At 45.2% G+C, this 26,463-nt stretch overlaps 2 protein-coding genes across 3 annotated transcripts; one reads left to right on the top strand and one right to left on the bottom strand.

Moving 5' to 3' along the window:
- The first annotated feature begins 292 nt into the window (after positions 1-292).
- On the top strand, positions 293-25,996 carry LOC149855490 (ficolin-1-like). 2 transcript variants are annotated; one of them, XM_090021103.1, is made up of 10 exons: positions 293-359; positions 19,121-19,234; positions 19,358-19,411; positions 19,863-19,898; positions 20,572-20,607; positions 21,413-21,448; positions 22,153-22,280; positions 23,540-23,669; positions 25,094-25,228; positions 25,735-25,996. In XM_090021103.1, exons 3-10 carry the CDS (start codon positions 19,387-19,389, stop codon positions 25,971-25,973), a joined length of 765 nt encoding a protein of 254 aa, XP_089877229.1. In that variant the 5' UTR covers positions 293-359; positions 19,121-19,234; positions 19,358-19,386; the 3' UTR covers positions 25,974-25,996. The 2 variants fall into 2 exon arrangements, with proteins under 2 accessions (XP_089877229.1, XP_089877228.1); XM_090021102.1 differs by lacking the exon at positions 293-359 and having other exon boundaries at positions 19,021-19,234.
- LOC149855491 (ficolin-1-like) lies at positions 4,446-11,027 on the bottom strand. Its single transcript, XM_090021104.1, has 10 exons — positions 10,908-11,027; positions 10,668-10,781; positions 10,222-10,275; positions 9,744-9,779; positions 9,194-9,229; positions 8,421-8,456; positions 7,152-7,279; positions 6,085-6,214; positions 5,232-5,366; positions 4,446-4,699 (listed from the first exon to the last, which is right to left on the bottom strand). The coding sequence occupies exons 1-10, from the start codon at positions 10,987-10,989 to the stop codon at positions 4,446-4,448; spliced, it is 1,005 nt and encodes a 334-aa protein (XP_089877230.1). The 5' UTR covers positions 10,990-11,027.
- Positions 25,997-26,463: the final 467 nt, after the last annotated feature.

Here is a 26,463-nt window from a genome sequence, read left to right as displayed (position 1 = left end):
CAGTGGCTATGGGTAGTGAAGGCAATTTGTTCTTGTCGCAGATCTGCTCCTATAAAGAGGGGAGGTGTGTTGCAGAGCATGCAGGTGCCCTGCTCCTTAGAGTGGGAAGGGCTGGAGAGAGAGCACTAGCAGTGAGTGGGGAGCCCAGCTGCTGGTTACCAGGGCAGTCAGAGTAAGGCACAGGTGCTGGTTGCTAAGGCAACCGGTGGGAGTCAGCTGACTGGAAGGGGCGGGGCCTGGCTCCCATTTAAACCCAGGCTGAGGCCAGGCCAGCAGTTCCCTGCCAGCAGCCGGAGGGGTAGGAACTCTGCCAGAGTGAGGAAAAGGAAGAGGCGAGACTGCACAGGCAGTTGTTACGGGTGAGCGAGAGGGCGAAACCCTGTGACGGACTTGAATATGGTTATAGCCCGATGGCTTAGATTTATGTTATAGCCTCGGGGCTTGAGTTTGTTTACTGTTTATGATCGGTGGTTTAGGAGAGGCTATTAGGGGTTGGAGGAGGCCTCATTCAGGACCCACGGTAGCGTGGGGGCCCCGGTGCCAGAGAGGACACAGCATTTGTGGTGCACTGACTCCAGCCCCAAGAAGCAGAGTGATGAGTTGGACGCCAGGTAAGGTCGAGGCCGCCTGAGCCCTGTGGGGGTTCGAGACCCTGAGGAGGAGATTTGGGGCCAGGCACGGCTACAGCCACCTGAGCCCCAAGGCTATGGAAGCCCCAGAGCAAAGGGGGCAGAGTGAGATGCCCCAGATGGGGGCAACGATTACTAAGTGTCAGAGGGCGCAGTGACAGACAAGGGCTGAGGAGAGGCTGAACGCCAGAGGGTGTGGAAAGAGCCAAGGCTGTGGCTAAGACGTGACAGCGTCCAGTACATCTGCGAGGCTTGGGGCGTGGTAAAGGGGCGGTTGGAGCCACACATAGCCCATATGGCTGGGGTGCCCAGAACCCCACTATAGAGATGAGTCATAGCAGGAGAACCGTGGCCAAGAGGATAGAAAGGCAGCCTTCCTTTAATATTTATAAGATCAATACGTGGCAGGCGAGATTTGAGAGTGCTTGGAAGCAAACTTCACACGGTAAGGGGGCACTAGGGGGATCACGGCTACCCCTAGAACCCCGCTCCATGACTGCTTTGTTCTCTTTCTTCAAGCAGAATGAAATGCAGAACAAAAAAAAATGAAGGAAAAATTGCTTCTTGTTTAAAAAAAAACCAAAAAACCCCACAATTGTGAAAAAGTGAATCCTCTGACGTAGGAAATAAATGACATTTTAAAATGGCCCTTTTCCTCTATATGCACCCAAACATTGATTCAGTAATTTAAATGAAGTGTAAGAATTTAAGTTATTGATACAGTGTGCAGAAGGGAAAAATAGGTGCATGCCTTTCAACACTACTTAATTTCACTCACCTGGGTAGGTGTCCTCAGAAGCTTAAAATTGATGCTATTAGATAGAGTAAAGTGAAGATGGTTTGCTGTGCAGCTCTCCCCATTACTGGTGCTGGATTCTGCAATAGCAGCTGCACTGCGCTTCTCAGTCCCTTCTCTCTTTGCTTAGTGTTTCAGTACTGTGTGGGACTTTTATAGCTGGTAAATATTCAGCCCAAATCTGCACCGCCAACATTTTGGCACCATTCCCATTCTTTACATTCCAGTAGTGTCCACTGAGCTGTTATGGTTGCAGATTTCACAACTTTAGCTCCTTAAATGGTCTGGGATATGTCCAAACGTTCGATCCATAGCTCTTGATTCTACCACATGACAAAAGTAGAATCATCATGGAATCAGTCTGAATCCTTCTTGTTCCAAAATACCTCACAGAATATACCTCTTGAACTATTCTGAGGGCAGCTTATATCCAAATGAATCTGCAGTGTTCTAGCCTGGGCTGACAGATGGTACAAGAAAGCCTTTGCCACAAAGAGCTTACCATTTAACATTTAAACAGACAAAACAGAAGAGTAGGAGAAAGGGCACATTCTCAGTTTTGCTGTATGTGAAGACACTGACCTCCTGCAGTTAGCACTATCATTTTTTTTCCCATGGAAAAGTGGGAGTTTTTCACAGAATAATAGAACCAGAAGGGACCTGTAGGATCATCAAGTCTGCTCCTCTGCCATGGGCTGGAAGTTCTTGGGCTCAGAGGAGCTCAACAATGTGCCTATCCAGCTTCATCTTCAACACCTCCAAGGAGGGTGGTTGCACCACCTCTGCCAGGAGTATGTTCCAGTTTCTGATGACCCTTACAGAGATAAAGTTCTTTCTTGTATCTAGCCTGAATTTACGCTCTATTAGCTTATGCCCATTGGTCCTTGCTTTCCCTTGGGGTGCCTTCCTGAAGAATTGCTCCCCTAGATCCTAGTACTCACCTCTGATGTACCTGTAGGTGGCTATCAAGTCCCCTCTTAGCCTTCTCTTTTTCAAGCTGAACAGGCCCAGGTCCCGGAGTCTCTCCTTATAGGGCCTATCCTCCATGCCCTTCACCATACGGGTGGCCCTTCTCAAGCTTATCTATGTCCTTCTTGAAGGGTGGTGCCCATAACTGGACACAGTACTCCAGCTGAGGCCTCACCAGTGCCAAACAGAGAGGGAGGAACACCTCCATGGATCTACTGGACACACATTAGCTAATGCACACCAGAGTCCTATTTGCCTTCCTGGCAACCTCATCGCACTGCTGGCTCATATTCATCTTTTGGTCCATTGTGACCCCCAGGTCTTGTTCAGATGCTGTGCCAGCCAGTGGACTGCCACCCATTGTGTAGTTGTGGTGGGGGTTCTTCCTGCCCAGGTGAAGGACCTTGCACTTATCCCTGTTAAACTTCATCTGATTACTTTCCTCCCATGATTCCAGTCTGTCAAGGTTGTCCTGGATCCTGGCCCTATCTTCCAACGTGCCCACGTTTCCCCATAGTTTGATATCATCTGTGAACTTAATCACTGAGCTCTCCACTGCCATATATTCATTCATTCATATATTAATGAATATATTGAGGAGCATGGGTCCAAGCACCGATCCCTGGGGCACACCACTGGAGGCAGCCCTCCATTTTGTTGAAAATGGGATGTTATAGAGAGAAAGAAAGACAAATGATCACATCAACAAATTTCATTGTAATGAAAATGTGGGAGGTTGTGTGTTTTCCTGCTACGACAGTAGAAAACTAGACCCTGTTGCACTGAAGAGGCTGTGGGGAAGTGGCTAAGGCAGTTCTCGGGAGAGGGTGTAAGATTTCTGAGATGCTCTAAAACACGGCTGACACTTCTCCAACTTTGGAACGGGAGGCACGAGCCCTACATGAGTCCAGAAGCAGCTAATGAGAACTGTGTGCACCTGTCCTTGCTGTGCTACAGCTGCAGCAGGTGTCAGGTTTGGTGGGCAGAGCTTAGGAAGGCCCAGCTCAGTTGTAGACTGTCTAGGAAGAAGAGATTTCCAGATCTTCCAAGTGAGAGAAGACTGGCTGGAGCCTGGGACATGAGTCAGGGCGGTACTTCCTGCCAGAGCTTCTTTGAAACTAGGCAGCAAGACTATCAGTTGAGTTCATTTTGGTGTGTTTGGGTTGCAGGTGCTGAGAAGAGATTGCTACTCTTTCTGTTCAGGAGTCTACCAAAAGAGAAAGGGTAGGAAGCCCAGATGTGTTTGGGTTAGGTGACAGAAATGGGCCAACTATGACGTGGGGTGGAAGACCCTTGCTAGGAGTCCTGTTAGGCTTTGGATTGGGCTTTGTATTCTTGAGAAGGTCTGAAATGCTGGTGTGCTTTGGCTGGAAAGCTAATTCCCCACAGCGCCAGGTTATGGTGGTATACAGTCCATGACTGAGGCATTGTAATTAGTTCTGTGGTAGGCTACAAAGCAGTGCAGTGCAGCCTGGCCCTGCCTACCACATGTCCTCTGATGGAGTCGGCCTGGTTGCCTGTTTTGCACTGTCTGACCTCCGATGGGTATGTGAGGTGCTTGGATCACAGCAGCACTTACAGGATTCAAGATGTGTAGAACTAGAGTACTAGAAATTAATAGATGAGAGAACTGGGATGACCAGCAGTGGCTCCAGATTTTTGGGGTGCAGGAGGGTATTTTACTTGAACTCTAAGGTGATCTTGCTCTGCCTGTGAATATCAGGGTAAGACCAGGTTATCTTTCTTATACCCATCCTCAAAGCCCAGTGCCTCCTATACAGCCCCTTATTACTCACATACTGACACTGCTAAACAGCTGAAGGCCTTGAGTACTCATAAACACTGTTTTGCAAAGTTTTCAATGTCTGAGTTGCTGTTTTGTAGTGAAGAGAGATAGTGGAGCTCATTCGCCTGCTACAGACAAAGAAGCCCATTCCAACAAGATTTTCCCAGCAGTAGATACCTTTATTTCAGTAGAAGTCTTCAGAGCAGCTGGGGGGTTAGAGCAAAATGTCACATTGATGGTTGAGGCATACAGCCACAGCCTCTTGCTAGGAAACAGACCTAAATTTCATTTCAGAGAACTTGTAGGAATAGTCATTCCCGATGCCCTGGTTCCAGACCACGCCTTCGCCACTTTCAATATGGTAACCTCGCAAATACCTCCCATTCAGGTGGGAGTAATGGCAATTATTGAACCACCAGCCCCCCTTAAAAGTCTCAGCACAGTTGATGTTTGAAAGTGGATCATTGTTCTGGTTGTGGGTTGAAAACTTACTGTTGTTATGGTAACTTAAAGAATCGCCTGTAATGAATACATAAAAGGATTTATAGTCAGGTTGGTCACTTCTTTCCCTGTAATGCTGGGTCAGTCAATTATAAGAATTATAGCATTTCCCACATTGCCAGGCCCACACTACCCCCTGCAGTAAAGGAGACCAGTTGACATGATACTCTGGGCTCCCTTGAGAGAGGGGACAGATCCATGTATTCATAGCTGAGCTCAGAGCTGTTTTGGATTTGGAATATGATGGGGAAAACAACCGGCTGCTTCATCTTGCTCCCCTTACTTTAAGACTCGTAGGTTTACAAATTGAAGTCCAAGCCCTCAAGAAAGAGTTCGCAGATTAATTTTGGGTGATTTACCTTAAGATCCCACCACCTCCCACCACCACTCCATTCCCTTAATTTTTATGGGTTTGTTGCTGCTGCTGCACTGAGCCAGCCTTGTGTGGAGTAAAATTTATGTTATTTCTGCTGTGGGATGCCCTGCATTTCAGTTGGATGGACATGCTGCTCTTCTGCTCTGAATGCTACTGAATGTGTGCAGTACCTACCTGCATTGCCAGCAACCATGTCCCCTAGAATCAGCTTGTACTTGTCAGATTCTCCTAAAATTTGGAACAAGTCATACTTGGCAAAATACATCTTGTTGTCAAAGTCTCCAAGGTCAATGCGCAGCTCATTCCTTCCTGTTGAACACAGGAACAACAGGAAATGTTATCCCTGCTCTGGTGGCGCTTTGCAGAGGGCTGGGTTTATTTATGGTGATGCTTAAGCACCTGGACCTAGGACAGAAGCCTGCCACCTGTGTGCGGGTCCCATGGAGAGGCTGTGTGTGTTGCTACCTGCTGATTTCTTCTGGTCAGAAAGGACCTGAAAAATGTTTCCATTGATCTCCTGTATCAGAACCCACAGAGACGGCTGATTTCATGGTCTTGTGCAGCCATGTGATGGCAACTGGCTGGTACTGTGATGCCCACCAAATATCCCACTACCCAGAGAGGATGTATAGATGAAAACTATCATAGCACACATTGGGGTTAGCCAATGGTGGGAATGGGACCGTTTTGGTGAAACACATATGTTGGGTATCTGCTGTTCAGTCTTTAAGTTGAACTAAACTCAGCTGGAGCCAGCCACACCATGTTGTTACCACCAGCTTTCCCAGAGCTATGCTACAGTGAACTGCATCTAGGGTTGCAGCACTCGCTATGGATTGGCAGGTCCAGCGGACTGGACACTGGACTGGGAGTTTGATCTGGGCTTTGCTCTCAGCTCTTCCCCTGACTTGCTGTATGAGCTGCAGCAATCCAAGACCTCTGTTAGAGCTACTAAAAGTTTCTAAATCCTGTTAGAGGGGTGGGACGGAGAAGTGTTTAGGAAAAATAGCATCAGTGATTTCTTTACCAAGTGAGGTCAGCAGGTGAATGTTGTCATTTCCCAGCCAAAACTCTGTCAGCCTGTTGCCAAAGCCTCTCTTGTATGCAGACCAGCCCTGAAAAAAATCCGTTGAACCATCTGTCCTTCTCTGGAAAACCTGCAGTGCAACAAGAGGGAAGCTGGTCACATGCATTTCACTTCTGTGAATGACTTGTTGCCTCCAGAATAAGGTCCTTCGGTGGTTGATTAAGGGCTACCATGCCATCATTTCAACCTTCCTTCCATCATCTCTTTTATAGGAAAGGGAATTAAACTGAAATCCTCTTCAGTTGGCTACATCTTGAGAGTCTTACTCTGGTCAAGTAATGATCAAACCAAAAACCGTATTCACCCCAATATGATTTTGACTGTAGTCACAAGTGAAAATTAAACAAGGTAACCTTCTGCCTCAGTGAGATAGTGCTTAGCTGAAAAAAAATGCTATAAATACCTTGGGATGTGGGGCACCTAAACTAAATTTGACAAACAAAAATCTTTGCAGTTACAGGACCCTTAGTAGCTAATAGTTTTTGTACAGCTTCTCCTAATTTTTTCTCCCGTTTAACTTAATGGGGGTAGAGTGGGGGAGGCTTATCTTGGAGTCGAGTTTGAGGCAGCAGTGGGGCAGGGGGAGTGGGGAGGGGGAGTGGGGAGGGGCAGGGGGGTAGGGGGCTAGGGCAGGCAGCTGTTGTGGCTCCAGGTCTGGCTGTAGCATCTCTTCTCCCCGCCACCCCTGCAGCTTTGGGCCCCTGATGCCCCCCCTGCCCCCCCCAAGCCTGGGACATGGAGCACAACCCCAGGCATCACACATTGCCTACTCCTCTGCCACTGCTTTCCCTGCCGCAGCAGTGGTAGAGAGAAATTTAAGAAAGCCTTCCAATAATTAGATTCCATACATGGAAATTTACATGGAAAAATATAAACATTTGTTATAAAGAACCGAATTATTGAGGAGTTGTCTGGAATTCAGGGTCATTTTGGATTCAGGATTCACTGTGAGACAACCACCTCTCTGAATATATGTGTAAGCTTCATTTCACTTTGCTCTCACTTACAATCCATCCTCCGCCATCAGTCTCCATGTCACATAGCACAGTAATGTGTGTACAGTTTATGGGATAGATGGTGTACCAGCCACTCAGGAAGTTTCCTCTGTCTCGCAGCTGTCTGCAGTTCTTTGCACCTGTGCAGAAGAAGAAACAAAATCTCTAGACCAATGTTTCCCAACTGGGGTGATGCAGCACCTGGGGACCATGAAACTCAGCCAGCGTATGTGGAGTTAAGGACTTTCCTAGGCTCTAAGTGTGTGAAGATCAGGCACAAGACCTGTGCTTCCATCTGGCGGCCTTTGCTCCCTGCAGCATCCCACAGATCAGCAGCATCCCCAGCTGCTCCTCTAGGAACTGCTGCTGATGCCCTCCTCTGCCTGGCGGGGCAGTGCTGGGGGGGAAGAGGAGGAGAGTAGATGGGTCTAGTCACCAGCATGTACCACCACAAGGGAGTAGCTACAGCTCCAGGGACCATCTTACCTCCTTGGGAATGGACTGAGGCCAGGGAGGTGGGGGGAGGTGATGTAAAGAGCAGGGTGCAGCAGGGTGAGGTCCTGCCTCTGCTGCCATCCCCTGGCACCAGCTAGATCAGTGGCTTTTGATGCTCTTAGCCTCAAGGCTCCATGGCTCTTCCAAATTTAGATTCAAGCTCAGTGAATCTCAGCTGTCACCCCAGGATGCCATTAAATTCAGAGAAATTATATGCAGGGGTGCTCTGAGGCTAAGAGGGTTGAAAGCCACTGCTCTAGACTGCCAAATCTGAACAGACTGAGTCAGAAGCATCTCATTATGATTTTTACACTCCTAAGTTAAGTGACAGCTTATATTTGCATGGTGATGCAAGGCATAAATACATGTTAAGACAGTGAGAAAGTCTAGCTTCAGCCACAGACTTCTCAGCAGGACTGATTTTGGCAAAAGTGAATTCTTTGGCACCACACTGAAGGTGTGTCTGAGACCATTTATAGAGGGGTTCCCACTACCCGTTGGTAACTGCAGTGTCAGAGGAGAACTCTGGCCGCTGCTGCTGGCTTTAGGTGGACTATTGCAATGAGTAAAGCAAGTTGGATCTTGTGCTGTTATCACTAGCAATCATTTTCTGTAACTTGGTTCTATACGATGCAGTCCTTTGAATGGGAGGGTCAGTTTCCTGATCTCTCTTTCAAGAAAGTCAGGGTGACATTTGTACACTTTCTGGTGTCTCTCTAGCTTGCAATGTGATGGTTTTGTTTCATGAATGAGACCAACAGGACTACTATTACAGCAAACACTCACCACTCCTACATGATATTTCGTCCAGGTCATTCTTGCCTGTGCAAAGAAAGAAATGCAAGGAAAATGAATTGGAAACAATGCACTGTGCTGCGGTGTCTTACACTTCTATTCATTCCTGCAGTCTAATAGTTCTGTCTAATTGCCCCGATCTAAATGCTTATTATTTATGTATTAAAACATAGTTCACTTAAAGAACTGAGCTACTTTGGTGCATGCAGCAGACTCCCACTAAAAGATGCAACTCTCACAGGTGTATTAATTCTAAGGAGAACTGACAAGGGAGTTCCAGTTAGGAATGAGGATTTCTCTGCAAGGCAATACACCTGGCGTCCTGTGCTTCCACTTGAGGTGTTCTGAATAATGTGCCTTTGATCAGTCCTCCCAGCCACTTGGCAAGATAGCTGGGCCACACTGTTACAGTGATGGCTTGTTCCCTTCCCACCCTGGCTCTGATTCAGGTCAGTGACCCGCCAGACAAAATTCAATAATGGATGTTTTTAGACCAATGAATATAAGACTTTTCAGACTGTGAAGAGATCAGATCTGGATCCAAATTCAGATTCAAGTATGATTGTTGTGCTTATCTTGAATTATTGTACTCAAGTTGTCTCCCTGTTCTTACACCACCTTGTCAGCTTTGGGGATGTTATGAAATCAGAACTCCATGCCATGATATGGCAGTCAGAAGGTTTCTGATGGACTTCAAGAAGAAGCGCTTTTAATATGAAGCCATACAATTCTCTTGGCATAAAGGAGAGTGAAGATATTCTTACGTAAATGTCCAGGATCACCAATAGGTCCTCTGGCTCCTAAAAAATGAACACATGAACAGAGAGAAGTGGCATTCTCCTTTAATCCAGTGCAATCCTTCTGCCTGTAATGGCATTGCATTGGCACAAAGAAGAGGGAATATTGGGCTATCATATGGTTTTTTCTTCATTTGGATCAGAATGCTTGAAAGTTCAAATAATTCCAGTGGGGTTAAGTGTCCAACTTACTGAATGTTGGACCTCTTTGGCTTAGGACCTTATGAAACTCTCTGTCTAATGGCAAATCTTGCTCCATAACTATGTGGGTCAGCCAAAGCAAAGGATTTTCCAGGATGTAAAATCATCTGTTATAAGCCAGATTTCCTAGGCAGCTCAGCTCTCATGCAGTCACTAAACCAATAGATCTTCAAGGGGCAGTACAATGCAGACAGTGCAGAGCTGTTTTGAAAAGCTTTTTCTTTGTTACAAGTAAACACCCTGCAATTTCCAAGAACAATACTATCGAAAAAGAGATGTCATTCTTCCATAAAAGTAACTAAGGGAGGTCTCTTACCTTTTGGACCATGCTCACCAGCATCCCCCTTCTCTCCTGACATAAAAATGGACAGAATGAGCAGAGATACAGCAATCTTAATGGGAGCTTAGAACTGGGTATCCACTAGGGTGGTAGGTGAATGAGTGACTGATAAGACAGATCTGTGAATATATTTATGAACCATGGCTTGTATTTGGTTACAAATATGAATGTAGAGTGGCTGTCTCCTGCTTGTGATGCTATAGATTACTGACAGTATCCACGACACCACCATCTACTCTTGCAGGCTACATACATTCAGAGCAAAAGCTCCTTAATCAAAAACAGAGTAAAAAAAGAACAAGCAGCCAAAATAGATGGAGGCTTTTCTGTAGCTCAAACTGAGATAGAAATATGACATACTAAAATTCTGGAAATTATTCCAGAAAACTGAGACCCCCAATGTAAAATAACACTTGCTTCTTACCAATTTTACTTAATTTCTATTTTATTTTACCTCTATTCCCTTCTGGCCCCATCATCCCAGCGATGCCAGTAGGTCCCATTTCTCCTATAAATGCAGAAAGCAAATGGAAATATTTCACAAATATTCATGCACAGAAGAAATGAGAAGTTATATATAATATACATATATATAATATAATATAATATTTATATATAATATTATTAATTATATAAATATATTATGAGACATTCTGAGCTTCTAGTTCTACCCTTATAGGCCTTTCAGACCTGATCCCCATCCCCCTTGTAGTCAGTGGCATCAAGGGAAATTAGAGTCCTGGGCCATAACTTCCTGGATATATAGACTTTTCAAAGTATACCCAAGCCTGTGGTCCTATAGCTAGATTTTAATCAGAAACACTATGGCTATTTCTTAAGACCTGATGCTTAAGCTGTATCTATGCAAAGCAGATAGTTTTTCAGCACTGGCAAACATACCGCTCATTCCTCTATCTCCAGGTATTCCTTGGGGCCCCGGGCCACCTGGACGTCCAGGACATCCTCGGACAACAGTGATAATCTCATTACCACCATAAGCAATGATTTTAAAGTCTGGAGGCACAAAAAGGTATCTGTAAGGATGACAGTGTCTATTCTGAAAATTATGGGTACAGATACAAACAGGTATAACTAGCAATAAGCATATTGTTCAAGGGGATGGCTTGGTTTCTCTCTTACCTGGGCAGGTCTCCTCATCCAGACAATTTGCTACTGCGAAGCAGAGTAAAGCAAGGAATGTTTGCTGTGTGCTCTTTCCCATGGCCCTTGCTTATCACTGCAATAGCGGCTGCACTTGTTTCACCACTCTGTTCTGCTCTGCTCTGCTCTGGGATTTCAGAGTTGAAAGCTTTTCCCAGGCAATAGAAATTACAATATTAGGCTCCACCTCTGAAATCTCTTTCCGCTCAGCCTGCCTCTGGATTCTATGTTTTTTCCCCAGCTAACAATGTTCTGCAGAGAATATCTCTACCGAGGCCTGGAGAACCTTTCAAAAACCTTGAAACATTCTAAAAAAGATAGATCCTCCCGTGTCCAGGGGCACCCTTGTTCTGGTTTCTCTTTGAAGAGCAGGGGACTCAAAAGATGCCAAGATGGAGATTTGTCAGGAGCTTCATTCCAAAATTGTGAGGTCAGGTGTCCACAGCTGGTGAACAAAATACACAGAAATACACGTTTCATAAAGCAGATATTGGGTCAGTGGCCACTGCAGTTGTATCTGTTTTCATTTAGAAACAGCAGACATGGTCATCTGTGTTTTTTCAGTGATGCACAGACACATTTTTGTTCTAGCCTATTCAAGTCCTCAGTCTTGACAAGGAAAAGGGTGGGTTTCAGGTGTGTTTCAGCTGAAGAGACATAATATTCCCCTCTGAGACTCCAGTACCTTGATGGGCTATTTCAAGGAGTGCCTTTTTGAAATGCCCAGCAGGCATTGAAATATCTTTGAAAATCTGGCCTTAAATCATGGATTCTCCTTGACTATGGGACTTGGCTCCAAATTCACTTAGGTCATGTCTATACAGGCTCAGGAGTGCTGCCCAGAGAGAAATCCATGTTTACTAATACACTTGCCCAAGCATTCAAGCTACACAGAGTGGATGGCTTTAGGTGTGAACCTGGATGCCTCTGAGTGTCCCCCACAGCACTGTGCTCTGGCTTTCCTGACATGGTGAATCACAAGGCACATGCTCAAGGCTACTCTGGTGCACAACAGAGCTGCCTATTCTGCTCCTCTTGCATGCTTGGGGGTGCAAGAAGCAGGTGCCACTAGGTAGGGCTAATATGTTGATGGCACTGCTGGGCTTACTCCAGAGGCCTTAGATGACATAGTTATAGGTGCTTTTGAAACTTTTCCATGCCACTGCTGGATTCATAATTTTATGTAACAAGGTGGCTTAAACGTTTTAGAGTCAGCTGATGAAGGTCTCAGGCATCCTAGGTAGAGTCTGGGAAGGACATGGAAGCAGAATCAAAGCTGAAGAGGAATCTTATTTTAATATGGGTATGTGGGGGGAAGGAGGGAGAGGAGGAAGGGGTTTGGACACATTTTTTCATACTGTAACTTTTTATTAAGATTATATTTATGGGCAGTCTAGGAGATTCTCGACATAAGAAATGCCTTATGAAGTCAGACCACAGGTCTAGCCCAGCATCCTGTCACCCAGAGTGGCAGGAGAGGATGCTTTAAAGGGAAAGCATTGAACTGGATATAGATAGAGTGATCTATCCTTTGTTCATTTCCCTCCCCAACATTCACCATTATTGGTTTAGATGTGCCAGAAGAAACATCTCCAACCATTTTGTTCAATAGTTATTTATAGGATCTCCCACCCACGAATTTCTCTAGTCCCTTTTTTAATCTAGCTGCCCCACCACCTCCTGCAGCAGTGGTTAACTACAGGTTAACTCTGCATTGCCTAAAGAAGTTTTCTCTTACCAAGTCTCCTACCAATTCCAGTTTGTGTCTTCTAGTTCTAGAATATTGGGACTTGGTGAATAGCAGTTAATTTTTCCACACCCTTCATAATATTCTAGACTTCTATCATATCTTTGTTGCTCCCACCTCCTCCGCCCCCTGCTTCAGCTTTCTCCTTTGCAAACTAAACTAACCAGGCATCAAAGCAGGTTTTCCTTTATTATTGGCCAGACTTTCCCTATGAACAAGGGCGAAGGCTATGTTCTTTTTAATGGACATTACATGTATTTCTGTATACTAGATTAGCATCAGATACTATTTGCTGCCTGAGTTCAAGGAGTTACCTCCCACACATGGCAGAAAGGCAGTCAACAGCTTTAGATAAACCTTTCACTGGGATATGACTGATAATAAAGCAGACATCAGTGTCTGAAGTTTAACTGGTAACCAAGATAAGCCCAATACACCTACCTTAACATTTGCAAGGCAGGGTGTTAATAAATCGAAACTGTGCTTTTATACTCATCTAGCAACTGATCATAGTGCAGGCTGAGTAAGTCAGGAGGAAGCCATTGGTCTAAGCCAGTCCTCAACCTTGACAAGGCCAACCACACCTCAGAGGGGCACACAGGAAAGATATGGACGTACGTGAAAATCCCTGGCAGGCAGCATCTTGTTCCTCCTGCCTCTTTTGGTTCTCACCCTTGTTCTCTTCAGACTGGAAAATTTTTCCAAAGGATCAATGTGTATGGTGCCGTCTGTCTCTGCTACAAGAGAAGTCTTCTTTCAGGCGTGCCACACAATCCTCCCTCACATTAACTGCTGTAGTTTGCACTCTGCCACCTGCTCAAGCTTGGTCCAGAATTGAGGCAGAAAGATAAAATCCTGTTCCATCAGAAAATGTCCAATTTGTTGAAAGTGAAAGGTTTCTCTGAAAGTTATCTTAACTTCCATCATGCCACCAGCACGTTCCACAGGAACTTTGCCTGGTTTTGTATCAGCCCAGGTGGGCTGGTGAGAAGCCCAGCTTGCCAGGCCTTTCCCGCTTTGAGGCAGGTCTGAGAATGGACACTGCCAGAGAGAGGTAAAATGCAGAAAGGATCCTGACCAGATTTTAATATTGCTTTGGCCCATTGATCACAATGGCTGTTGGGCTCCCAATACATGTTTTAAAATCCCACCAGACCCCTGTCTTCACTTTTAGACACTCAAATACCTTTAAATACTCTGGCCCTAAACTGCTTGAGCCTGGACCTGGGTCCTTTGTCACAGAGATGCTTTGGAAACTCCTGCTGGTAACGTTGATGTGTTCATAAACTCATGAAAATAGTTTGTTTCTCAGGGACAGTTAGTGATGTCTCGAGGCTAACACAGCTGATCCTGTGGAATAGTGTAGGAGCAGAGTTGAAACAGAAGTAGGGAATGCGTTTGAACTGCACATTGGTTATTTATTTTAAGCACACCTTCCATCACAGTTATTTCAAGGGGCAGCCTGTGCTATTCTTAAGCCGGGATCAAAGTCAAATGTTTTTTGGCTGTTAGTACAGAGAGTTATGGTGAACATGTGGGTCAGGTCTTTTTTCTTTTTATGAGTATCCTGTGTACCGCTGTGTAGTGGATTGTCATTATGCTGTTTGTTCCCTAGCTTCCAAGAGCTGCCTCCTGAAAGCATTCTCCTCCATTTGGTGGGAAGGCAGACCATGGCTTTAAGCAAGCCAGGTGCTAGTTTGTGTAGATGTCCAGTGTTGAAATGCACGAGAGCATTGTCAGTCTTGCTCAGGATCTTGCAAGGCTTCCTGGACCTACATTTCCAGGATGACCACATCAAACAGACTGGTGGGGGCAGGATGCCAGGGTTTCTTGTCATGTGAGCCAACTAGTTCTTACAGCAGTGCTTCTCAACCTTTTCTGCATCATGATCTCATTTAAATGTTGGAAATGCTTTGCAACCACAAAAATGATGCAGACAAGATTAACACCCCCTCCCTCCATGGGTGGCAGCAGTGGTGGCATGGAGTTATGTCCCCTGCTACTGCTGGGCAGGCAGGAGGTGCCTCGTCATGGTAGCATGGCTGGCAAGGGGCTCCCAGCAGTGGCACTGAGCCTCTCTGCCCTGCTCTGCCCTCCTGTGCTGGGTCCCAGCAGCTGGGCTGTGGAGGCCCTGGGGAGAGGGCAGCAAGGTATAGATGTATAGAAGTATAGATTGTAAGAGGCTGGAAGAGACCTTGGAAGATCATAGGGCCCAGCCCCACTGCACTAGGCAAGAAAGACAACCGGGGTTAGGCGACCCCAGCAAGGTGACTGTCCAGTCTTGTCTTGAAGATGCCCAGGGTAGGTGATTGCACAGTCTGGACATCCACTGTGAAGGAGGTTTTCCCAGTGTTAAGCCTGAAACTTTCTTCCAGGAGTTTGTGGCCATTACTCCTGGTTTTCCGCAAGGGTGCTCTGTTGAATAGCTGTTTGTCGAGCCCTTGATGTACTTCCCTGACATAGTGGTAAGCTGCTACCACGGCCCCACTCAGCCTTCTCTTTTTTAGGCTGAAGAGCCCCAAGTCCCTCAGCCTTTCCTCGTATGGCTTGTCTTGCAAGTCTCTGATCATACAGGTGGCTCTTCTCTGGACTCTCTCAAGCTTCTCCACGTCCTTGTTAAAGTGCAGTGCCCAGACCTGGATGCAGTCCTCCAGCTGCGGTCTCACCAATGCTGAGTAAAGCAGACAAATCACTTCCTTGGTTTTGCTTGAGATGCATCAATTGATGCACACCAGAGTATTGTTTGCCCTGCTGGCTATAGCATCGCACTGACGGCTCATGTTCATACTAGAGCAGGATTTGACTCAGAGGGTCAAAAGCACAATGAAAAGCATTATATGCAAAAGCACAATGAAAAGCATGCTCCTCCTGCAATCCAATATTGACAACCCAGAATTCCACTCGTGCCTTTTGCATGACCTAAAATGGTTAGAACAATTTTCCTATCCCATTCAATTTTATCCTTCGACAACAGCATTGTCATCCACCTCACCCTTTCCCCGCCTAATTTTATGCAGCCTCCTCCTGATGTTTAAAATTCCCCATTATTTGCCAGGTTCTGCCATAACTCTGTTATTCCACTGGTACTTCACATGCAAACATGCTACCCCAGTGCAGCAATCAGAAGCCAAGAAGCCTGTGGGAGTTGGGCCCCAAGCCCCCCGTGGGCAACCTTCATCCACCCTCACACCATGCACAAATCAGGGGGAGGGGATGGGGCGTGCACTTCCCTATGCCTCCATCCCCAGGAGTGCGCACATTGTCAGGGAGCCAGCTCCCCCACCGCCCCCCAGACAAGCCATCCATGGCACCATCCTGCTCCCCCAGCTAGACCTGCCATTCCCACCCCAGCCCTGGGTCCCATGCAGCAGCCCAGCTAGGAAGCTCCACAGCCCTGCCGCATTTCCTCCCTTCCTCCCTCCCTGTCCCACTGTGGGGGTCTCAATCTGCCCTCCCCCCTACAGACTTACCTGGATGGAACTGCCAGAGCTGCTCTCCATGCTGCCTGATTACCCTCCTCCCACTCCCACCAGCCCCAAGCAGCCTCTTTGAACTCTGCCTGCTTGGAAGGGGAACCCATTTTCTGCTTTTTTCCATGATTGTCATCATAATTAATTGACACTGTTGAGTATCCTTTTTGTGACCCCACTTTTCATTATTGCAAACCCAAATGTGGTTGTGACCCCAAGGTTAGGAATCGCTGTCTTGCAGGCTCTCAGCTCTTGAGGTAGCTGCTTCCCCAAGCTGTGGGGGCACACAAAGCCCAGGTGCCAAGGTCTGGTTTAATTGGTGGATTCCCATTTCCCAGCTCTGCATCCAGGATCAGAGAACCCCTAAGTTCCCTGGCCACAAGGCACTTTTCATGTCTGGGCCAGCCTCAGAGCCCTGGACTCTTGCAAGCTGGACTTCCTGCCTGTTGTTGGATGGAAATTCTGGTTGTCCCTATGAATCTAGAAAAGTCAACAGTAGTTGTTCTCAATACAGTTCTGCCCTTTATGCCTGGTCTTGTAACTGCCATTGCAGCAAGTTTTCCTAATGATTGAGTCAGTGTGTCAAAGATTGCTAAAAAAATAGAAACTCAATACAGATGCATGGATTTAACCTAATGCATTTTTCCTAGGAGCAGGCACAGGAGTTCCCTCATAAGAGCCTGGAGGTCTTAAATGCTAAACTTTCAGGGCTGCTCCAAAGTCCTCCTCCTTTTTTGTATGTTATGGGACAGGAGTGAAATGCAAGGCTTTAGAGAGAGAGTTGCCTAAGCAGTGGAGATTGATGCTCCTTTCTAGGTAGTAGGAAGTGGCTGATCCAGTGGGACTATTTACATTTATTTCAGAGGATTTTGAAGTAGATGCCAAAGCAGGAGGGAAAGTCCACTTCAGAGAGAGATCATCTTGTTACTGGCTGCATCTCTACAAGACACTGACTGCGCAGAAGCCCAATACTACTGCGCAGTAGGATCATGAAAAAAAGTGTTCATTGGCACTACCACGCAGTAACTCAGGTTACTGCGCAGTCATTTAGTACCTTTTTGTGTAAGTACTAAATGACTGTGCGGTAACGACTGTGCAGTCGGTGTCTAATGTAAACGTGGCCACTGTGTCTCTGGAAGGCACCCAGATACAAAAGTTATGGGCTTTCTATAAAAACATGCCGTAAGAACAGACACCAGAAATGTGTTACGTGAATCTTTTCATTATTTAAATATCTTGAGCATGGAGTGGGCATTTAGAAATGGTAAGAGTTTGCTACACTTCATCTACTTTCTGAAACTCATTTGTATCCAAGATGTGTGGAATAAAATAACAAACCAGCATGCTGGCATCTCTGCTTACAGATATGTCCCCCTGCCCTCCAAAAGGCAACCAGAACAAAGTTCCCTCATAACCCCTAGTGAGTCCATTTTAAACATTGACTGCAAACTTCTAGAAGTTTTCCCCTTGCCAAAAATGAGACACACTGCACAGCAATCTCAGTGAGGACAAAACATGGAGTATGGAGGCAGGCTGAGGGAAGGACAATTCAGAGGTGGAGCTTAATATTGTAATGCTTGTTGCCTGGAAAAAGGTCTCAGCTCTGAAACTACAGTGTACAGGAGAGAAGAAGAGCACAGCAGCCAGTGCAGAGACCAGCACTAGCCATGGAAAAGGCTGCACTGCAAACCCTCCTTGTTTTACTCTGCTTAGCAATAGCATACTGCATGGATGAAGAGAGCTGCGCAGGTGAGTGAGAAACCAGTCTGTTACCTTGCAGCAACTAAGGGCCATTTAAGGGCCAAACTCCACCCTCCTGCATCGGGTGCTGTATGGGGAGTACACAGATCCAGGAGCCTGGAAGAGATTAATTTGGGGCAGTTTCCAACAAGAGAGAGGAGTTCATAGTGGAAAGGGCAAGCCTAGGACCTCCTCTGAATGGCAAAGGTATAGAGAAAGAAATCTTCCCTGCAGTACTACAGAATCTCCCTGAGACCATGGCCAACAGGCCTCACACAGGTTGTGTTGCCATTGCTCATCAGCCTCCATCTTACTGTCCATTCAGTGGAACAGGTAATAGTGGTGTCTGGAAATTCCCTGGGCTCCCTACAGATAGGCTCAGAAGTGAGGATGGATAGGACTGGGGTGGGCTTTGTGAAAGAAGGGAAGCAGTGCCAAAAAGCGTGGGGAGTGGCACTTGCAAAAGGAGACAGTGGAACACCTGTTGAGACACTCGCTGTCAGAAGAAGCCCAAAGATGATGTTTTTAGACCAAGTGTTGGTTGAAAAAGACTGGGAAATCTGAGAAAAGAATCTGTTGTCAAGAACTGTCCCATGTACACAGAAGCAGGAGCTTGTACTTCTCTTCTGAAAGAACCGGATTGCACCAAAGAAATAGCTGTTTTCAGCATCAAAGTTTTCCCTTAAAAGAATCCAACAAGTCAAGACTTCAAATTCTGATTAGCTACTATGGTTAAAAAAAAAAGTTTCACGGTTTTGTTAAAATAATTAAGTCCTGTATGGCTGAAGAAGATGTCTTGAATTATGCATGTGTTAGAGAGATTTTAAATTCCTGTCATAGATTCAGAGCTCAGTGAAATATCAACTGCTGAACCTCTTCAAAGTTCAGTTTACCAAGCAGGAAACATTTAGGGTGTGATGGCAGGAGACTTGGAACCAGTGAGGTTTAGAGTACAAACCAACAACCAGAGAGCAAGAGCAGGAGAGAGGCTTCCTGCTCCGATTCTGCTTTCTCCCAGGGTCCAAGGCAGGGGTCAGGAACTACTGTTCTTCTATTTGTATCTGCAACCTGCTGCCCAGTTTGGGACACCCATGCCATTGGATTATAGTTGTCTTTCTAGCCAGGAAAAGAGCTCTGTTTGATCTTGCATGCAGATCTGACTTCCCTCTACAAATCCCAATTTGCAGAATGTGCCAGATCCTGAGGCTCTGATAAATGTTGCTTTATGTCTCCAGAAGTAAAAATAACTGGTCTCACCGGTGATGAGAAGGTCAGTGTTCTGCAAGGTTTCCCTGGAGCTCCTGGTGTCATTGGTCCCAGAGGAGAACCTGGACTTTCAGGACACAAAGGTATTTAGCCAAAGAGCAAAAAGGGATCTGCTTTGGGAGTCAGAAAAGGTAGATTTGGAACCGGGAACTGTTCTCACTTCTTCAGAGTGGGCAGCACATTCACAGTTGCCTCTGTATTTATAGGAGAAAGAGGACCCCCTGGGCCTCCTGGCATGATGGGACCAAAAGGGAAGACAGGTAAAATTAAACAGAGACTAATAAATGTGTTACACTGCAAGGTTTCTGTGTGCTTGTCTGTTTTGTTTCTTACTTTTTGGAATATCTGTTTCTACAAGATTGTTCAGAATTTTGGTCTGTCACGGTCCTTAAAGTGAACTAAAAACCACCTTTTATCCAGATTTCTACTTGGTTTCTGACTTACTGATACTTCATAGCTAGTTGCTGCGAGTGTGTAGTGGACACCAAAGGATTCTTAGGCTGTGGGTGCACAGTGAGAGATGTGCAATTGGCACAGGACCTCCAATCATGACTAAGAAGTGCCCATCAGCAAGTACTCAATTATTTGGGACTCATGATCGCTGGAACATTGTCCAGAATGTCTGCTTGCCAGTTCTCTGTCTCTGCTTGAATTGCTTCAGATTGCTATATTTGAATTGAATTGCTTCAGATTGCCCATTTCTTCCATCAGGAGAGAAGGGTGACCCTGGTGAAATGGGTGCAACAGGTAAGAGACCTTCAATAATTATTTTTATGAAAGAATAACATCCCTGCTGTTGCAGTGCTTTTCTGGGTGATGGAGGTTGCGCCATGAGGGAGTTCCACCGGGCACAGAAAGACTTGTTTGAAAGAGCTCAGCATGGTTTTTGTACCCAGTTTCTCATGAAATCTAGCACCAAGCCAGTGTGCAACCTGGGACTGAAGCTGTCTTGCAAACCTGCCCCATGGTATGTGACATTCCAGCAGTCCCAGTAAATCATCTTTGCCTGGCTGACACACAATACAATTTATATTCTGATATTCGGGCTGAGGTGGGATTTTTTCAGTATCCAGAAGTCATTTGGTCCCTCATTCAGTGGCAGCTCGGTGCCTGGCTCCCTTGTAGTATCTAACATTAGCTTCTAAATTAAAAAAAAATATCCATGCGCACTGGGTCAGCAGGGCCTTTGCTTGCACTCATGCAACTTTCATGCAGCTGGGGAGATTTGACATGAAGGAAGATCTGGTCTCTCTCTTCTGCGTGAAGATATTCACCCTAGTGCTCTGTCATGGAGTAGAGTGGGTAAAGTGGGGTTTTATGCGAAGATGGCAGCTCACATGAAGTGCTGAGGGGGGCACTCAGATCTGGGTAAGATTTCAAGTCTTTGAATGCTTGGCTTTTTTTTGTGTTGTTTCTTCAGGAGACGCCGGAAACTCTGGACCAATTTCAAATATTAGTAAGAATATCTGCACAATTTTTGTTTCATTTTAAAACCTGGGTGCCTCTATAGATGTCAGTGACCTGGGGCTGGGGAAAAACATGATGGCAATAATTGGAAATAGGTAGGATTTGTCACACTGGGATCAGGGTTTTGATCTAGATCTCATCTCCCCCACTAGTCTGCAGAAGCTTCTGGGAACATCCATCATCACTATGGCTTTTTTCCTGATCATCCACATGACCAGGACCAGGGAAGGCACAAATCAGCAACCTAAGTCTGCCACTAGGCAGCAGCACTGCTGCCTTTCCCCGTGGCTGCCAGGATTGGTAGAGATGCGTTCTGCATAATGTCCAGCACTGTACCTAGACTCCTGGCAGCCCTGGGGAAACTTTCAGTATTGGCCTCCCCTTCGCCAGATATAATAATAATAATAATAATAATAAAAATTACCATTTTCAGGCCCCCTTGCTGACCAGGCCCTAGGCTCTATGTGTGCCGCACAGCAGATTGGGCAGGGAGCAGAAACAAGGGCAGCAGACCTGGCAGGGAAAGGGGGTCAGAGTAGCACTCAGGGCTGAGTGCAGAGATAATTTGAGGCACAGCTGTGAAAAGGCTGGTCCCTACTGGTCTAAAGCAAAGTAGAACTCAGAGCACTGGTCCATCTCGAGCATGACTCCCCTCTACACAGTCACGGGCAAAATCAGTGAGGCATGTAACTCATGATATGTAGGTGCCTCATAGCCTGAACAAGAGCTGAGGGGAAAAACAGTACCCTTTCCTGGTTTGAATTATTCTCAGTTGCATTTCTTTTCCTGTACAGCTAAGAAGGATGTGGAAGAGATATTGTGTGTCAAAGGTAAGTGCTTACAATCGTAAGAGGTCAGAAGTGGTTACAGGAGTTGTTACTTCTTCCCATTTAGGGGATGTGAAAATTAATTCACAGTGTAGAAATGCATTGGAAGACACCAGGGATCCACACTAAGCACTGCAAGCACTTGTGCAATGGGCTTTTACTCCTATCTTGGCAGTATGAAAGTATCCAAAGGTCCGTTTCACCAGAAACCTTCCTGATCCTAGTACACCTCAAGTTTCCCACTGTCAATTCAATTAGCCGCTTTCAGTCTGAAGACCTTACTTCCATACACACTGGCTATGTCTACATGAGACACTGACTGTGCACTTGTTACTGCATAGTCATTTAGTAAAGTATTATCACTGAATGGTTTTAAGATGATGCTGACTGTGCAGTAGCATCACACCACACTTCATGCCATGCAACAATGCTGCACAGTAGTAACAAGCTCCTGCTCAGTAATAATGAGCTACTGCACAATCAGTGTCTCGATAGACACAGCCACTGTGCAGTTTGATTAATGCATCCAATTGAGTTTGAGACCCAAAGGATCAGTTTAAAAGATGTCTGATTCTCTGCTTTTGAATCTCAGGAAAGAACTTTTTGAAACGCCCAGTTCCCTAAAGACTTGTTTGGATCACCTTTCCTTGGATCATTAGTCATTTCTGCAGAGCGTATTTATAACTTGGGGTTCCTCTCCTCTCCAGGAGCAAGGGACTGCAAGGAACTGCTAATGAGAGGGGAAGTCCTAAGTGGTTGGTACACCATCTATCAAAATGCCTGTATAGCCATGGATGTGTTTTGTGACATGCAGACAGATCAGGGTGGCTGGATTGTAAGTAAAAACCATGCCTGAAATACTCCATCTTCATCCCATGAAAGTCTGGGGGGAAACTGCCAATGGGTTTCACTGGATTTGGGTTTCTTCCAAGAAGAGATCTTCCTAGAAAGGACACAACGCTGTCACTTGTATTTGTTCTAGTGCCTGTGAGCGGTGTATGTAGAATCAGTTTCTTTGTGCCATGGTGAGGCAAGATACTAGAAGCAGAACGGCCAAGAGAAGATTCTGCTGATTCCATAAGTTGAGGGAAAAATGAGTTACTTGTTTAGGCAGGTGAGGTCGTACAGGCCCTTGTAAGAGAAATCATCAGTATTTATAGTAATTTTTAAGCCCTTTGTTTAGATGGGATGGGAAGGGGAAAGTGAGTTAATAGAGCCCTGAAATAGATGGAAATTGTGTTTTGCAAACAATTGAGAGGGCTTGACTCTTGTGAATCGGAATCCAAAATCACAAAACTTTTCAGTGTTGCTCAAGGATTGTTTTTATCAGTGTTTTAATTCACTGTTGATTTTTCTTTTTAGTAGGTTATAATGAAATACAAAATACAAATTGCAACAAAAAGCCTTGTTGGTTTTTTCTTCTTTTTTCTACTTCAGAAGGAATTGTCAGTGAAGTTCACGTGGCTTTATGGAGCATTTTGATTCTACAAACTGTCTGTTTTTAATTCTAGCCAGTTCAGAATATGTTCTGACCAATTCTAAATATAATTGTACTTTATTGCCATATCTCATTTCAAGCTGCAAACATAGTGTGGAGATTCCCCTTTAGTGATGAGACACCATTTGTGCTGTGGTGGGAATGGGAGGTGGGATACTGCTTTTCAGAAAAGCTCACTTGCACAGCTGGAAGAGGGCTTTTAGACCTCTCATTATTTTTTCTTTACAGCTGCTGACTCATACTCTTTCCTTACATACAAGATGTTAATTAGTCTTCCAGCTTGGGAAAGCTCACACCTGAGCTTGTTTACTGCAATACACATCTACTGGTAGCTTCTATGCAATACAAGGGTGAGGTTCTCTCATCTGCAAATGCTGGAGGTCAGATTGTATTAGCATAATTATCCCTTTTAGACTTTTCCATCTTCGCGATCTTCAACGAAATGTAAAAATATAGAACAGTCTGAACTTGTTTTCTAACTCTGCGAGGCAAAGAAGAACTGGACGAGTTTAACAGTGACTGATTTTGGATTGTTTGAAATTATAATATGTTTTCTCAGTATTGCAACTAAGCGATTCCCCTTCATTCCCCTGAAGGTCTTCCAGAGACGGAAGGATGGCTCAATCAACTTTTTTCGTGACTGGAATAGGTACAAGAGAGGTTTTGGAAATAAAATGACTGAATTCTGGTTGGGGAATGACAATATTCACCTACTGACATTAAAAGGTAACTGGGTCTGCAAAATAGCATTCAGTTTTTCTCAGAAAATTTTCCCTACACACAGGAATTTTAAACAGGCTCTAAGATAAGGAAGATGAGACATTGGATGTAGATCAATTCTAAATTTGATTTATTGTGTGTTTTTGTAGCAGGAGGCCGACCTCAGACAGTCACTGCTTTCACGAACTATTAAACCCATAGAAGACCTCATTTGTTACCAGTATGCGATATAGGCCAGTTGTTCTCCACCTTTCTGACCTCACAGTTGCCTATGTGTACCCACTTAGGTTGACAATGGCCCTGCCAATCTCTCAGCTCCCACAGGTCTAGGAGCCCCCTTGAGTCTTCCCATGAGGATCCTCCCATGTTTTGCCTCCACAAGATCTGGAAGGTTCTTGGTGATTGGTGGCTTCTTGCAGTCATGCTTGCATAGCCCTGTGCCTGGACCAATTATCTCTGCCTAGCTGCAGGGATGATAACCGACAAATAGCATTGTATTAATTGCACATCTCCTGTTTCCCCATTTTGGACCTTGCTGGCCCCACCACTGACACACTTGTGTCCCACCCTCAGCAATTCCTAATTTACTGGGGTCGGGGACCTGCAGTCAAGTAGCACAGAACTGCTGCTGTGGGCCATAACACAATGGATGCAGCTGAAGAGTACACTCAGAAATACACCTTTCATAAATATTTATTGGAGCAGTTCACACTGTAGCTGTGTTGGCTTCTGTCAAAGCCTAGACTGAAATGCTGGAGTGATGAACCAAATTGTAAATGATCTGCTTGTCAAAACTACATGCATTGTCCCCCTTATGAACCATGGAGAGTCCAGCTGACTGGATTCCAGAACACAGAATTCTGAAGAGAGATGAGTTGTCCTACATATGCACTGGTTTATTGTGTTACGTTGGCAAACATGATTGCCTGTAATAAACCAGAAAGTGCCAAGGAGGGTCCTCTGAGTGCTTTCCTTCCTGCTGCTCATGTTTGGCCCTTCCCTAGCCACTTTCTCGATCATGCATCAGAAGCATTCCTTCAGTTTAGGACCGCCGACTGAGTAAGGTTCAGTGAAACCAACAGAAATACAAGAGCTTAGCATCTGGAATTCAGCTGGGATTTATGGGAGGTTGCAAAGGCTTTATTTTCCAGCCATTTTTTGTAGTTTTGCTGAAATATAGCTGGAGTCAAGACCTAGTGTAGCTTGTTAGTTCAGACAAAGTGAATACAAACTCTAGTGCAAAGGAGGAAACGCGCGTGTCATAATTAAAAGGGAGGATATTTCTCAGTTTGAGGTTGACAGACATGAAATACAATGTTCTAATAATACTGGACCAAATGTTTTAATTCTGGTAGAAGAGAAAAAGTTCTGAAGATGCAAAATGATGATGGAACATCATCTTTTTCTCTTTCCAATTTTGTTTTCATTAGGTACCCATGAACTTCGTATTGATTTCCAAGATTTTGATAGCAGATTTACATTTGCCAAATATGAATCATTTAAGATTTTAGATGCATCTCAGAATTACAAGCTGGTTCTTGGAAAATTCTTAGATGGAAATGCAGGTAGGTGCTCAACATTGGTGCTCAACTTTTTGTAGAGCAAGAAACTTCTGCAAAGTCAGGGAGAGTTGTATATTCCTAAAGCAGAAGCAACATGAATTTCTCCATATCCACAGCAATTCTAAAAACATTTGGGGTCAAGAACTTCCACAGACAAAGGTTGAGCTTTACCTGTCCCTTCAGTTCTCAATGCGTGGCAACATAAATGCCCTCCTTAAAATGGTTGAGTCTCAGTCCCAAGGCTGAACCAGAAGAGCTCTTTGCAATTCCTACATCCTAACAGAGTGCTTCTGGGATGTAGTCCAGCATGTGACACATCAGGAGCTGAGACGAAACGGTCATGTTGAGTTTCTGACTCCTGTTTCAAAATTATGGGGATTCTGAATACCTCCTGAAAGGGAGAGATGAACACCAACATCCCCAAATGACAGAGTTGGCCAAGCTGGCCTCTGTAGAACTACACTGCCTTGCTATATGCTGTTAACAATGACATTATTCAACTCGTGCAGGGGATTCACTGTCTTACCACAACGGCATGCCGTTCTCAACTAAAGATCAACCCACTGATAATAAATGTGCAAAAATCCACAAGGGAGCCTGGTGGTACAAGGATTGCATCGAATCCAACCTGAACGGGATATACTGGGGAACAAACACGTCTTCTGTTGGAGATGGAATCAACTGGAAGACAGGGAATGGGTTGGCTATTTCCTACAAAATTGCTGAAATGAAAATTAGGTCGGTTTAACTCACTGGAAGCCAGGATCCAGGGGTCACGCTCTGCACTTGTGTGAGTGCAGATACTTAGGTGAATAAATTCATTCTCTGTTCAGCATGATATTAATTTTCTTTGTTCTTCTCCTGAAAATCAATATTTTTCTATTGGCAGCTGAAGTGCATTTGCATATTGTCCCGCATGACTTGCTAGTAGAGCTGCTTCATAGCTGATGGCAGACCAAAGTGGGGAAGAGCAGAGGGTTCTGGACAAAGTGTTTGGGAATGCTAGGATAGTCCCAGCACTCTGCATTTCCATGCTGATCATTTTTAGCACTAAATAAAGCACTGCAGTGGTCATAGGGAACTATTCTGGTTTGCTTTCCGATAACTGGCCTTGATACAGGAATGTCTTTGAAAGTAGTTTTCTGGTATCCTAGTTATGTGGTGCTTTGTCCTATGCAGAATTCATGTGGAGAGCTACACCAGGGCCTTCCACTTTCTAAGAGGCCTTAGAAATACAG

The sequence above is a fragment of the Crocodylus siamensis genome, chromosome 11, assembly GCF_052110815.1.
Source record: "Crocodylus siamensis isolate JL-2025a chromosome 11, ASM5211081v1, whole genome shotgun sequence".
Classification (NCBI taxonomy): domain Eukaryota; kingdom Metazoa; phylum Chordata; order Crocodylia; family Crocodylidae; genus Crocodylus; species Crocodylus siamensis.
Note: the sequence above shows the minus strand (reverse complement) of the source record. Positions and strands in the feature narration are given on the sequence as shown.